The sequence below is a fragment of the Chaetura pelagica genome, unplaced genomic scaffold (genome assembly GCF_000747805.2).
Source record: "Chaetura pelagica isolate M959 unplaced genomic scaffold, ChaPel_1.0 scaffold171, whole genome shotgun sequence".
Taxonomy (NCBI): domain Eukaryota; kingdom Metazoa; phylum Chordata; class Aves; order Apodiformes; family Apodidae; genus Chaetura; species Chaetura pelagica.
This window is the reverse complement of record NW_009952066.1, coordinates 4,030,217-4,045,810: the sequence shown is the minus strand read 5'-3', so window position 1 is coordinate 4,045,810 and position 15,594 is coordinate 4,030,217. Positions and strand designations below refer to the sequence as shown.

Sequence of the window (15,594 nt, the reverse complement as noted above, 5' to 3'; positions counted from 1 at the left end):
CTGCTGCCTGCTTGCATCCTCAGTGTGCTCTAACTCAGATGAAATGCTGCCCATTGCTATGGCTTATATTGCATCACAAATGTTGCATAGAAATTGTTATGTGAGGTAATCATATGACACATTTTCTGTATTTTCCAGTAGATTTTCAAAGATCCTGTTCTACTGTTTGCATGTTTTACTGTAGGTAGTGGTCCATGCCTTCTGTCATATAGCAGCACCCTCTTTTTCAGCCCTTGCATGGTATTTGCTGATGGGCACATTGATAAGACAGTGGTAAGAGTGGTCAGTGGGGAAAGTCCTAAGCTCTTAGATTGTCTATATGGGTGAAAAAAGGAGGAGGGGGTTACTGTAAAACTGTAACCACAAATTCTGTTAAAATTTGGTAAACTTCAGAGTTTTCCTAGAATTTATTGGTGGAATAAAATAAACTTATAGAGAAAACTGAGAGCATTTGGAGAAAAATCTCTGAGGTTGATGTAGGCAGTTGTAAGGCAAATACTGGTTTTGCACATACCTGCACGATTTCATGCTTCTCAAATGGTATAATTTGAAAATAAATCATAATAGGCTGTGTTTTCTAAATACGTGCCTGCAAGGGCAAGATGTTTGTGTGAAATGGCTTCTCTTCCTTTCCTGGAAGCCAGGAGAGATAGGAACGCTGTGTCCTCTTCTGTTTCCCTTTGCTGCCTGTGCCATCAGATGTGGAGAAAAAAAATGAGCCTGTGTTCAGTGCCCCTGCAGTACCAGCAGTTTTTCTAATTAAAAAGTGCAAGGTAGAATGAGCCCTGCAATCTGTTTTAATCTTATCTACATACGAAAGAGATTTTTATGTGAAGTTAAAACACCTATATTATACTGCTCTAATTTGCCGTGAGCATCCTTACTGTGGGATTAGGGGGCTTCATTTCTCATTATCATTCACTTGGCAAGACACTGGTAAAGCAGTTATCCTTTCAAATGTTCTTAATACAAAAAGGAGAAGCACAACAGAAACACTTGTAAAAAATAAAAACAACTTCCCCTCCCCATTTTTACCTTTCAGCATTCTTTGTTGGTTTGCTCTAAAAGCTGTCAGTTGCCATGTGTTTTTCTGGTTTGGTGTGTAAGTATTTAATACAGTAGCAGCTGTCTACTGTATTTGGTTACTGATCTGTATGAGGCTAATTGTGTTGTGTGTTCAAAACCAAGGTTGCAGTAATTGATTAATTTTGGATCCTTGGTTTCTATTTTTCTGTGGAATCTAATAATATATTCCTGTAGTAGTGCTCTCCCAGAATGGTGTTCTTTTATCTCAGTCATGCAAATGGAGAGCACTCCTACCCTGTGAAACAAGGAATATGCAGCTGCAGTTGCCCTTACCACGGGTGACTCTGTAGGCTGTCTGGAGGGAGTGTGGCACAGTTGCTTCTCATCAGGGTCTTTCATGGTCTTGTGCCTTTGCTGCAGGCAACATGAGGCCAAACTTTAGGAGCTCCAAGAGCTCTCAGTTAAGTCAACTCACCAGACAGGTACATGAGGGAATCAGAATGGAAAGCATGCCCTAAGGTGTCAAATCCAACCCCTCCACTATGGTCTGCATAAAGTCAGATCACATATTTCATCTGGCAAATACACCCCATCCTCCTGCAAGCATGATTAGGGTTTCTGTCCACTGTCCTCCAATCTATCTGAAGACTGCTCTGGAACCTCCCTGCTATGACAGTGAAAGAATTTCCCTAATTTCTAGTCCAAATTTATGCAGTTTTATTTTCCACCCATATGTTCATGTACCTTTAGCTCAAATAATTTTCCTTTCCTACCTGTGAATTTTTTTTCAGGATTTGCAAATTCAATGCACTGTTAGCAGACACACTTACTCTGTCTAGGCTTTGGAGCAGATAAGAGCAAAAGCTCTGTTTGGCCCTCTTTGAGCTCACCAAAAACCCTGCAGCTACAGCTATCAGAGCGCTTTCCTGAGATAGTAAGTTGTCCTGCCCTCTGGCATTAGCACTTCTCCATTAATACTAGAAAAACCTACTGACCCATTTGGAAACAGCTTTGTCACATCCATGCTCAAATTCCTCCCATCTGTTGCCACAGACATTCCCTCGCACTTTGTGCTTCACAGCATTTCTCAATGTCATCCAGTTCTTGTTGCCTGAATATTTTAATCCTCCCTCCTGCTGCGGGTGCCAAAGCTATTACTACAGTCACTACACAACAGCAGTCTTCAGACCAACTCTTTGGGACCTTCATCAGGGAGCTCCTTCTAGCAAGCTGTTTCTCTCTCAGCACTTTGCCTTGTCCTTTATCCTCATTAGCCAGTTTCTTACCTAGCTTCCAATCTTAATAGTGTTAATCCTGTTCCTTAGCTTAGTTGATAATTTTCTACAGTGCACTCTATAAAAGCCTTGCAGATTAGATCTGACATTTGACTTTTGTCTACAAAAATGTATTAAATTATCAGACAGGCATCAGATTTAGATAGGATGATTTACCTTTTGTGAACCAAGTTGCCTTTTATCTAATTTTCCAGTTATCTCCATATTCCTAATTATTCCTCCCTGGTGTTTACTTTTGATTTTAGTTTATTGCCTACTTCATATACAATTCTTCCAACTGCCCATATTCCCAAGCCTGAAAGTATTCAGATTATTGTGTTCTGTTTCTACCTTTGATGTAGTAATTTCAGTTTCTATGAATTATTGTGCATTGTCTTCAACTCTCATCTGTACTGAATGTGACAGAAGGTCCAGATTTTGTTTTGGTGCTAGGCTAAAGGTTGTTTAATTTTGGCCCCTCCTGTCTTTGCATAGTGAATCTATTTCTTTTCTTCACATACAAGAAGAACTTTCTGCAGTTTGTTTCCCTTTCTTCTTCATTGCCAAGCTTGGTTTACCTTTTACAGTAATTAGACCTTACTCCTTTTTCTTTTTTCACCTACATAGTAACAGGTTCGAGTTTGTTTGGGGTTTTTTGGTGATTATTCCTTACTCTTTGTTTTCTCTCTGTTTATTTTTAACAATTTTTTAGAAAGGATGATTCATCCAGTTGCATCTGGAGCTCTCTGCTATAAGTTTTTGCCTTGCATTTAAGATTAAAGTCCAGATTACTTGAAGTGAAAGTTGTTTCAAAACTACTTCAGATTAATTCCAAGCCTTTTAAACACCTGAAAGAGCAGATACTCTTGCTTGCTAAACTTAACAGATGCAGGTGGTGGGAATAACTCCAGAAGTTTACTCCAGTTAATTAATTTGCTTAGCAGCAGTGCTGATGACAAGCATCTATCCTTTATCATGGTTTTGAAAACTTCCAGTTTAGTAGGAAGGGGGAGTTTAAACAAAAAGAGGATGCTTTTTGAAGACTTCATAGCAGTAAATAAAATATCCTACTGCTTAGATGGAAAGTATGTAGACGTCATGCCATCTGATGTTATATCTTCCTGTCCTCTATCCTTCATCTTGGTAGGAAATAGAGGGTAATTTTAATGCTTTAACCCTGTATGTCTGTAGCATTCATTGATTTGGCTGGTAGGAGGCACAAATGGAACAAGTACTTCAACCCAGTTAGTTAATCAAAACAGATTAATTCATTAATTTCCAATTTTGCATACACTTCTTCCTGGTGGTTCATGGACCATGTGAACAGCCAGGCATAACTCCTAACACACTTCCTAAATATTCTATCTTCCTTTTTGGTCACTTCTGGAAAGAAAAAAAGATGAATCTGTCTACATCTCCGGGGAACTTCTAGACTGTCTCCATATACTAAGGTGGAAACAGCATTCAATTTCAAGAATTATAATTTTAAAATCTTTATAGATTTTTCAGTAACTGAACCTTATTTCAGCTTTTGAATGCAGCTGCTGCTTTGCTAATTCATTACTTTTTTGTTCTTTTTCTTCCCGTCTCCTCTGGGTTGCAAATTATTGCTGAGGTATTTAACTCAACACATTCATTGTATTCCCTTGTTGATGAAAGTGTGCTTGACTTGGGAAATGCTAAGCTTCTCATTTAATTTCTTCCCCCAAAATAATTATGAAACTAAGTCTCTTGGTCTTTGTTTCCATATTCATTGAGTAACATTTAGGAAAAGTGTGATATTGGTCAGCAGCTCTTTTAATAGGATGTCTTTGTTATGTTTTTCTGTCTGAGCTTTTTCTTGTAATAATGAAAAAGGCAGTATTTGTTACAATTTTTTTTTGCTTACTGCAGCTCACTCAAACCTTTTTCTTGTCCTTTCGTTATGCATTTGTTTTTCTTCATTCCCCCAAATTTCCTTTTTCAGCCCACAGTCACCCATACCTTTAAAACACATATGGTTTTCCTGAAGATTCATCATTCGAGAGTTAATTATTTACAATAACAGGAAGATTTCTGCTAATATGTCTGCACTTTCATATTGGGTAGGAATTATAAGCATTTCAAGTATTCCCTTCCACACTACTTCTAACTTTGTGTTTACTACTTTTTCCAAAACACAATCTATTTCCTTCAGATTGTAAGAACTGAACTTCATCATGTACTCTGTGGTATATTTAAAAGATCTCTGAACAACTTTTTCCTTATATTAAAAGACAAAACTATTGCAAACAAATTAATGTGAAATGACTGTTATTCATCTCTAAGTGCCCAAAGCCCATTGTAATGACACTTGACTTTTTGCATTTCTTTAAGTTAATGATACCAAACTCTTAACTCCAAATGAAAAAACCTGATAGATGGAGGCCTTATGCTAAAGGTAGGAATACCATAGCAAATTCCACCAGTACAATGCATTTGCCTCCTCTCTTTGGCTACTCCAGTGCTCATGTGTCTGATGCTTTGTTGAGCCCAGGGGCAAGGGGTGGAGACAGAAGAGACTAGTGGGATCACCTCTCCTGACTGCAGACAGCAGTGACTTTGAATTCCATACAAAATGAAACAGCGTTCTGAATTACACGCAGTTCCAGTTCCCTAACCATTCCTCCCTAGTTCCCTAAACACTGCTCCCCTTCCCTACCCCTGTTAAGACAGAAGTGAAAACTTGGGGATGACAGACTCAGAATTCTGCAAGGTGTTAAAATTCAAGTCCCATGACAGTGACTTGAATTATCTTAGTCAAGTAATCAAAGTATACTCCTGTTTATTTATCCACGTTCAACTCACTCTCCAAAGATAATTCTTAGTTCAAAACAATTAAGAAAGAGTATTTTATAACAACTGAAAGCGATACCAACCCTCAGTGTAGCGTCATTCATACAGAGGAATGATAATTTTGGAAACCTACAACTTCTTTTATTAAAAATTAGAGGACACTAATAGGTTCTAGGACTTAAAACTTTTGTTCATGATTTTGTTTGAAAAGCAACAACTTCTCTCTATAAGATAAACCACTTTCCTGGTGCATTGTAGGTCAGAGTATCTAAGTAGTTCATTGCAAGCAAGTCTGACCATCAATTTAAGTAGGTTACAGAAGCAGATACACTGTTTCTTGTCTTTCTCTGGGGGCTGTCTGTGAATTGGCTGATTTTATACATTTGTTTACTACAGTTAACTTTTACATTCTTTTTTCACTTCATGTATTCTTTTGAGTAGTCACCATCCATTAGGCAATTTACTATCCAATATGACCAAAGGCAGAACTCAGTCACACAGTGGTACTTTTTTTTCCCCCCTGACTGGTTGGCTTGTCAGTATAAACTACTTCTTACTTCAGTCTGAAATTGGTTCTATTTAGTGATCTCAAGAGTTTCTACTGGCTTCAAGCACCTTTCATACAAATGATAATTTACCTACCTTACAAGTGTATTTAGAAAGAGTATAAATGTGTCAAATTGAAAAGATCTTTTGAAGTTGCAAACAAACCTTTTAACATTTTAACACTTAAAACTATGCAGGAAGATGTGATATTGAGACATAAAAATATTGGATTCAAAAGTTACACATGATAAAGAAGAAGGAGAAATTGAGAAAGAAAAGAAATATCATTGATACAAAGCCCCAAAAACCTAACTGAATAATAATAAGGTATGCAGCAGCAAGGCATGAGATAGTGCAGTTATCAGTAAGCCCTCTTAAACAGACATTCACTAAGAATATTAAGAAATCTAAATTGCATAGTTAAGAGCAAAGGCAAGGGAGATGCAAGAGACCAGCATGGCTGAGTCAAGACATGCTGGTCAAACTAAAAGGCAAGATGGAACTACACAGGCAGTGGAAACAGGACAGGTATCCTGGGAAGAGTATAGGGATGTTGCCTGGTTGTGCAGGGACAAGGTTGGGAAGGCCAAGGCGAAGCTGGAGTTTATAGGTCCCTTCCAACCCAAGACATTCTATGATTCTGTGATTCTAAGAGAAGATAAACCCATGCATAGGTAGGTAGATCAACTTTTGGCTGTTCTCTTACTGTAATTATGAAGTAGTTTCTGACTAGGAAACCAAAACATTCCTCTGTAATTAGAGAAGAAAAAAATCCTCAACTGAGATGCCACATAGAAACTGAAGGTCCTTCAAGAACAGAAATCCTGCATTTATTTCTTTTATGAAACACCTAATGCTGCTGTTTCTAAAACACAGTTTCCTTGCTGGAAACTCTGGCAACTTCTGACTGCAGCTGTGAGGATTATCTCTGTGGCAGATGCCTGGGAGCCATGAAAGTTCCTTCTTTGGCTTCTGGGCTGCCTAATGCAGAACTGAGATTCCAGAATCCATGAGTAACTCGTGCTTTCTCATGTCTGAGATCTTCCAGTCCTAGAATACCTGGCTGAAAACATGAGAAAATGCATGCCACTGCAACCTCTTAGATGAGAGGGCAAAACAACTGTCAGGGTCTGAGAAATGCCAGCCCGTGTTTCCTTGGGAGCATACTGAAAACAGGATGTTTTCACTTAGCATTTCTATTTTGATAATTAGGCATTGCCAAAAAAAATGTATTTCACTAGAAAACTCCAAGCCAGTTCTGCTGGGAGCAGTCTTTTAGCATGAGAGCCCAAAAAAATGAGAACAACGTATAAAACCTGACATTTACGATAAGCTAGTGTCTGAAAAAATAGAACTGAAACTGAACCTTTCATCATAACTTCTGCAATATGAATGCTACTTCTTTCACACTATTTTTGACAGCTCCAAAACATTGAGTATCCATGCCTCACTATTCTTGCTTTGTAGTTAATTAATCTGTTGCAAGGTAACACCATGAAAGGAAAATATATCCTTTTAACAATGCAGTTAGCTGCCATATCTCAGCTGTCTTGTTAAAAATCTACTGTCAGACTATGCAAAGCCTTGGTGGGAGCAACTTCATTCTCCAGCTTCTACTCTTTTTTTGTCATTTTACTTCATTGATTTTTTTTACTCTATGTCATCCTGCATTCTCAGACAAAGGGTGGCCCTCTCTGTCACATGCAAGTGTGACCAAAGATACACCTAACTCCTTTCCACATCATGGCAGCTCTTCAAAGATAGATGCCTAAATATTTTAAGTTATTAGAATTGGGAGGAGAAAATACAACTAACTAAATAACTAGCAAATAAAGAAATGTGAGAAAGAAGCTTTTGAAATGCCACTTAGATGAAAGGCATACACACAGTACAGCTTCATCAGAATGGAGTTGCTGAGGAGTCTCACTCTAAGAAATTTAGCTGTCTGGAAAAGAAAAGGAAACAGGCACACAAGTTTCTGCACATTACCAATGGCATAAAGAATTAAAATAACTAGAAATAAATAGTAATATGATTTATCCTCATGAGTATCAAAGGCTTAGAAGCCTTCACCAGGGTAAAGGCCCTGTGACATTGCTCTATTCAAGCAGAGAGTTTATGGGTCAAGCGGCACACATATCCAATTTCATCAGGAAAATATACCAAAGTATTTGCCTAAGGAAGTAATAATGTGAAAATTAGTTATTTATTATGCACTGTCTGCTCTGCTAGAAACAATTATGCATCACTAACAACATCACTATCAAAGTTTAAAATACGTAGGTGTCAGTACCCTAACAAGTGCAAGCAAAGAAGAGCATCTTCACCTTTCAGATAAGTTAAAAAAAAATAATTAAAAAATGAGAACATAATTTGAAGTATTTTCTCAGCTTGCTCAGTTGATTGGGAAAAGTCTCTCAGGTGTTTATGGATGGCTGCCAAGTAAAAATCCAACTAATAAACAAATAATCCTCCCCCAAAGCAAACCAATTATATCACCTGCTCCCAAAGCAGGGACATCATATCCACCCTTCACTAACAAAACAGGCTTGTCTGAAGCACAGAGTCATCATAATGCATGGTCTTTATCTCCACAGCCAAGAAGAAGTGAATTTTTTTTTAAAGATTAATCCTTGTGTGGTAGACTTTCCTAATTTAGGAAAATGAACTGAAGCCCACTGAAGCCAGCAGAAGAGCTCATACTGGTTTCAGTGATTTGAATCAGGATGGTACACACTTTTAATAAAGGCTCCTAATTCCTTTGCTTCCAGGGAGGGTCCCATTTTAATCTCAGTGAAGCCTATGTAAATCCCCAATTCATCAGCATTGCTTGGGATCTGTGCTGGCAAAAATGAAACTGAAACATACTGCCCTCAGCTTGTATCCTCTCTTCTCCATTATGCTAAATCCCATGGCTTGTTTTTGAAACAAGAAAAAGCTCAGACAGAAAAACATAACAAAGACATCCTATTAAAAGAGCTGCTGACCAATATCACACTTTTCCTAAATGTTACTCAATGTTACTCCATTGGAGAGACTCTGCTGTAGAATATAACATAATGAGAAGACTGTCATCTGCTCCTTCCATTGGAGAGACTCTGCTGTAGAATCAGCATTGAAAAGTCATTTTTAGAAGCGTAAGAAAGTATCAGCAAGTGAGGTTTCAATTAGCATAATTTCAGATTTCCGGTGCCAAAAGGCTTTGAGTTTCATGTTTATCTGTGTAGCCAAGTCCTCAAAGACAGTCCCCATGACTCATAATCAAGATATCTGGCTTCCCTGATTTATTATTAAATATATGCATTTTCTTTAATTGGAAATTGCTACTATATCCAGAAATCCTAATTTTTTATAGCTGCATCTTGGATAAAGTAATTAATGAATTTGCCAAGGCAGAATATAACTGATTGTGCTTGGCTTGTTAGGTAAAGATATAAGATAGTGTGACTCGACCTGCTGGTGCAGAACACAGCCAGTATGCATGCCCTAGCTGGAGAAAACACAAAATAAACTGCTTAGATTATTTAGTGAGAACCCAATTTGCTTAGAATGACTAAAGCACAACACAGGGCTTGCAAATGAAAAGTATGAACTTTAATGATCCGCATAAAAATAAAGCTAAGGCTGTGACAAAAATGTAAAAAATAACACCTCCTAAGCAAAAAAAAACCCAACAGAAGTTATACAAAAGTACCAACCCTGTACTCCCAGAGGGCTGATATCAGAGTTGTGTCAAGTTCACATGCTGTGTTTCTAGCTTCCATGGGGCAGGGAACTGTTAAACTCACTACAAAAATATCTGCATATAGGGTAAGAATATAAATGCAGCTGTTTATAAACTCACTGTCCTGCATGTCATTATGTTGCAAGTCTGTATTAAAAAGAATGAAGTACTAACAAATCAAAAAGCTTCAAATGCAATCTTCTCCACAGTTTGGTTTCAGAGGCTCTAAAGCCCATTTAAACTAATTTCCTGCATTTTCCATGGATTTTCATAGATTTATTGCCATAGGTGCAATAAACTTGTCTGGTGATAAAGGTAGTAGAACAGGGGAAAAAAACCTAACAGTTTCTTGAAAGGCTCATAAAATGATATTCTGCAAAGGGCACTAAACCACTCAATTGATTCTAATTCACCATAAAACCATTTGCTTTCCAGTGAAGTGGGGCTGTGCCCATTGGTCAGGGCAGCAATAAGCAGAAGGAGCTGCACATCTGAAGGAGATGTACAGCTGGGCTGGGAAGGAAACAACTTTAGAAGCTAGGAAACAATCAAGTGTACACAGACTTAGTGTGGGAATTGAGATCATTTAATGCTAATATATTAGATTTCATTGTTGAGTGCAAATCACACATTTCACAGTTCTACTTCCTCATATAAAATGATAAATGATAGCAAACCAGAAAGAAAAGAAGGGGGTGATCTAAGGATTAAAAAAACCCCCAGTAATTAAAGAATTAGCCAGACAACTAAGTGGGGCTTTAAATCTAGATGATCTCTGAATATAGTATCTCTTTTCAAATTTCCTCTGCAACGTAAGTTTGAAGGGCATGAAAAGACACACTGACAGCTTGGGGAGTTGATGCTACATTCAGGGAAAGGCCCTTCTACAAAGTCCTGACAAAGCTCTTCTCCTTATCAGCACTGCAGCTGGGAAGAACAAAGGAGAGAGACACATGAGTTATGGGTGGCAGGATGAGTACAAACCAAAAGAAAAAGCAGTGGTGAAAAATGCAAATCCAGTCTTGCTGTCTATGGGGTAAGAGGCTTCCTGGAGAAATGGAGAGACAAGAGAATTTAATCAAGTCTGGAGGGACCTTTTCTTCTTCATGAGTTGAAGGGACTGTCTTAGGAAGAATGAAATCCAACCAGATGAAGTACAGAGAAGGGCTTGCTCTGTGTAGTGAGGTAGGGGCTGAGATAGGGTACAACTGCTGTCTATTGATGTACCTGCAGAGTAAAATGCTAAGGAGACAGGGGCATTCCTAATACTAAGGGATAGTCTTGGCAGAAAAACAAGTGGATCAAAACCAACCACAAGCAATAATAATAAGATGATTTGTAACTGTTGGAGTAGTTATGTTCTAGAACTGTCTCCCAAGGGGAGCAGTGGCGGTAAAAAACCTAAATAGGCTGAAGAAAGAGTTTGATAGGAGTTTATGAAGAAGACTGCATGATAGAGTTAACTGTTTTGTAAGATGAGTAAGGGGCAGAGGGGGCCATCAGCTACTTCAGAGGTGGAACTCAACCAGTTTATCAGGACCGATGATGAGACCTTGCTTTCAATCAGACAACCTTCCAGTTCTGAGCCTTCTCTTCTGGAGCACTTTTCCAGTACACATCTTAAAGGGAGGCCAAGGTATCACTCTGGTTGAGAGCTGACACGCACCTAGCTGCAGAAATACAGGGCATCAGTGAGGTTGAAAATTCTGCTTCCTGGGTCTGCTAATGTACCCAACAATTAAACACAGGGAAGAACTGAAACCTTTTAGGTACCTTCTGCTTTTCAAGTGCCTGAAGTTTAAGGTTTGCATTTGAAAAATTGCCTTTTTTGTTAGGTTTGAGCAATACAGACCACAAGGCTGTACAACCCCTGCTCCTTTTTGAGTCTCTCCCTCTAGCAGAGATTTTCCTAGAACTTCACCAACACTGCAGAATTTAATTTGTCTGTCTTTTACTGTGTAATAATGTGTTTCTTAGAAACAGTGGACTAACATCACAGAATACATTTTGCTGTGGATTTCAAATAATATTATTAGGAGATAATTTTCAGCTAATATGTAATGTCAAATGCTTTGGATTTGAAGTCTGGGGCAGACAGAACAAGTAACTAAATCACCATGAGACACCTCCTAAGCAGCAGACAACATCTACACTGTTTTCAGTAAATTTTTTGTTTCTATACTTGCTTCTCTTCAGTCTGCAAAATTCTTAAAGCCATAAAACCAAAATTAATGCAACAGCAAAAACCAAGTTTGTCTTGGACTCTGAAGCTTTGAGTTGTCGCTGTCTTCTTCCAATTCATTCAGCTATCATTTGTATAATAAAATCTGATCTGAGTTGGTTAGCTATGCAGAATGTTAAGGTTTTCATTTACCTAACACTCCTCTGGGCCACCAATTTAGCTATCAAGTAACCTCCCTCCTCTGAATAAATGATGGAACAAAGCAATTGCCTCCAGCACCCTGATGCTACTTTCATATGATGGTCACTGGAATGGGCACTTGTGAATAATGAAGTGTCATTCCTTGTAACTGGACATGAAATGTGTGCTGTACAACACAACGTTTTAAATATTAGAGAACTTGAGAAGTAGAAGTTTAATTTCAAAACAAAACTGCTGCACATTTTGGCATCTACACTAACAGGCAAGTAATTGGTTTGGCTGACAAGAAAGATGTAATTAATGGAAACAGATGAGTTAGTTTTCACAGAATCAGAATCACAGAATCTTAGGGGTTGGAAGGGACCTTGAAAGACCATCTAGTCCACCCCCCCTGCCAGAGCAGGGCCACCCAGAGCACATCACACAGGAATGTGTCCATGTGGGTTTTGAATGTCTCCAGTGAAGGAGACTCCACAACCTCTCTGGGCAGCCTGTTCCAGTGCTCTGTCACTCTCACAGGAAAGAAGTTTTTTCTGATCTTTATGTGGAACCTCCTATGTTCCAGTTTGCATCCATTACCCCTTGTCCTTTCACTGGTCATCACTTAAAAAATCCTGGCTCCATTCTCCTGACACTCACCCTTTACACATTTGTAAACACTGATGAGGTTGCCCCTCAGTCTCCTCCAAGTTCAAGAGACCCAGCTCCCTCAGCTTTTCCTCATAAGGGAGATGTTCCACTCCCTTAATCATCTTTGTGGCTCTGTGCTGGACTCTTTCAAGCAGTTCCCTGTCCTTCTTGAGCTGAGGGACCCAGAACTGGACACAATACTCCAGATGCAGCCTCACCAAGGCAGAATAGAGGGGGAGGAGAACCTCTCTTGACCGACAAACCACACCCTTTCTAATACACCCCAGGATGCCATTGGCCTTCTTGGCCACAAGGGCACATTGCTGGCTCATGGTCATCCTCCTATCCTCCTGTTACAAATTCAGAATGAGCATAAATAAAACAACTTCGCTCCCAGGCAAAAAAAAAAAATAATAAAAAAAATCTATGAGCTTTTTGTAAAAGTCCTTTCCTTCATGACATCATCACTTCAGGTCTGGTCACAGCAAATTGAAAGTTACCTCTGATAAATAAAATTGAAGTAGTGATACAGTTACTGATGAACAGGTACTCAAATTGTAAAACTCATAACAACAAGACCAAATGAGCTCTCTTTAAAAATTGGAAATCATAAAACAAAATTGGTTTTGGTGTGGGAAGCCTGAAGTATTAAAAAATTTTGTACTCTTACTGTGTAGATCTAACAAAGCTTTGAGGCTTCTTTGTTCCATTATTCTGCTTTGATGTTTCTTCAGGCCTACTGCTATTACCCAAATACATCTCTCATTCCCACATACCTTGTAGTGAAAGAGGAATAATCCACAGAAGAGGCTGTACAGGTCAGCTGTGAGTAGGGAGAGGTTGACGGCAGTAGCACTGGTTTTCTTTATGACCACTGGCATAAAGCTGTAGAGGCCAAACATACAGGCACTAAAGCCAACATACAACAAGCCTGTGGGAGAGAAATGAGAAGCAAAGTGACCTTTCACACAGCCTGCAGAAATCACTCATATTGGGAGGAAGAAGGCTGTGTTTTTAGAAAAAAATGAATAATGCTTTCTCAAAGAAACATGGATCAAAATTATTATGATACACACACACACATATATAGAGAGAGAGACTAAGAACATAATTCTGTATATATAAGAAAACCAGCCAAACAGAGCAGTGGATATGAGGTCCTTTGTGGTCTCTGTAACAGCAATGCTGTTCTAAGATGCTAAATCAGTGTCTTACACAGCTCAGGCACACTTCATGTCCAACATAAATCTGGATGAAATGATGCATTCAGACATAACAAATCTAGTCTCTTAAGGATCTGAATGTACCCAACACCAATGGAATTGAGTTGGATAGAGCACACAATATTTTCTGGGAATGGACCCAAAAACAGAATGCAAAAGTATCTGCAAAGAAGTTAATGAGCCAATGGATGAATGCACTCAAGGTCCTAGTTCTATTCTGCAACCAAACTTGACAATTTATTTCAGTTTTGTACCTCTGTTCCTCTACCCCCTTTTGTCTCCCTTCATTAATAAATTTTTCTGGATCTGAGAGTCTTTCTTGCTACATGTTTACAGAGTGCCTCTCACAAATTAGATTGTCAGAGACTAATATAATAAAAATATATTACAGTAAAAATATAATTTCATTTACAAACCTAAATAACTTGCTGGGAAAGAAATAATGACTTCAGTTATTACTTGATAATTCCCACAGCAAATTAATCAATATGAAGTTAAAAAACCAGCAAACACTTCACTCATTTGCTCTCATGCAAATGATATTTCTTAGGCTGCCGTATGCTGCAGAATTCCCAGCTGATACACGCACAAATCTAAATTTAGACTTATGCCAGCTCTTCAGAGCATGTTGTTATTGACTAAAAGTTGCAGAAAATCTGACTACCAAAGACCTGAAATGTATTTGAAGGGGGGAAATAAAAGCCCATATGATTTCTGTCTCCTTGTGGGTCCACTTAGTTTAAACTCTTTTGAAAAGCTATTTAGAGGACAAAAAGAACCATGATAGTTTGAGTCCCTTAGAAGCATCTGAAGTGTACATCCATCTGAAACAAATACAGCAGTCACAAAATGTCAGTGTCCACATATCAATTGCTATGGCATGAACCTGAATTTCTATTCAGAATATGGATAATCATGGGAAGAACTGCTTTTACCTACAGCTAGCAATATTTTAAGGTGTGCCTTGTATATGAGTAACAACAGCATCAGTCTTAGGCAGTGCTTGAAAGAAGAGTTGCTTTATACAAACTCTGCAACTCTTCTGTAGTAAGCAAATGATTGCATCAAATGGAGCATAGTTTGATCAATAAGAAATTGTTTGCATACATGAGCATTAAGTCAGCTTTTCTTCCAGGCTTAAATCAAGAACAGGTCAGGCACAAAGGCCATTCTGGACCCAAAGTCAATACTCTCAAAGTGCAGTTTGCAAATCACCAGCTGGTCCACCACAACCCCTACTACACATATTCAGGCACTTTGCTGAGTTATGCTTTCAACTAACACTATAATTTTATGGTGCACATTCTTTGGCAGCCAACTACATGCACTTCACAGGCTTCTTTTCCAAAAAGCATTTCAGTTCTGGTGGAAAATTGCTTAAGCTGTAGCTGTCCTGTCAGAGTTACATACAAAATGCTATTTCATTTACATCTTAAAAATACACATAATACCACCAGCTGGATGGCATTTAGTTGTGCTAATGAGCAAACTGGACATAGCATCATATTATTTTCAGCTATTGCTTCTGAGAGGGCCAGACTAAAAACACCTTTCAAGTCAAAGGCTTGAAGCCTCAGCTTCCTTGGGGTACCCTTGCAGTGCAAATGGCAGCCTTGGGAATTGTCACAAGTGCTGCAGTCCCAGTACCTGTACCAAACATTGGAAGGAAGCAACCTGCTAAGTCAGGAGGTGCTTTTGTAATGATCTGCTGATCAGCTGGCCTGTGTTAAACCCTGAGAAACTCCACATTCTTGTCTGCTTTCAGGTGTGTTGGCATTGTGCTGAACTGAAGCCATACGGTGGGAAGGAATCCCACCTTGTCTGTCAGTGTTCACCCTGATGGGTAAGGTCACTAGTTTTGCCTGGCTGGGTATGAATGCCTCCTAAGTGTCTGAACTGGGTACTTAGGATCATAGGATTGTGGAGTGATTCAGGCTGAAACAGAGCTAAGAGGTTTCTAGTTGAAATCCAGCT

At 38.7% G+C, this 15,594-nt stretch overlaps 1 protein-coding gene across 1 annotated transcript in view; it reads right to left on the bottom strand.

The window, feature by feature from the left end:
- The window catches only part of SLC35F1 (solute carrier family 35, member F1), a 101,944-nt gene that overhangs the window by 8,839 nt on the left and 77,511 nt on the right, over positions 1-15,594 (bottom strand). The window contains exon 6 of the mRNA XM_010005274.1: positions 13,174-13,328. Within this exon, the coding sequence (XP_010003576.1) occupies positions 13,174-13,328 (155 nt within the window). The remainder of the gene's footprint in view (positions 1-13,173; positions 13,329-15,594) is intronic.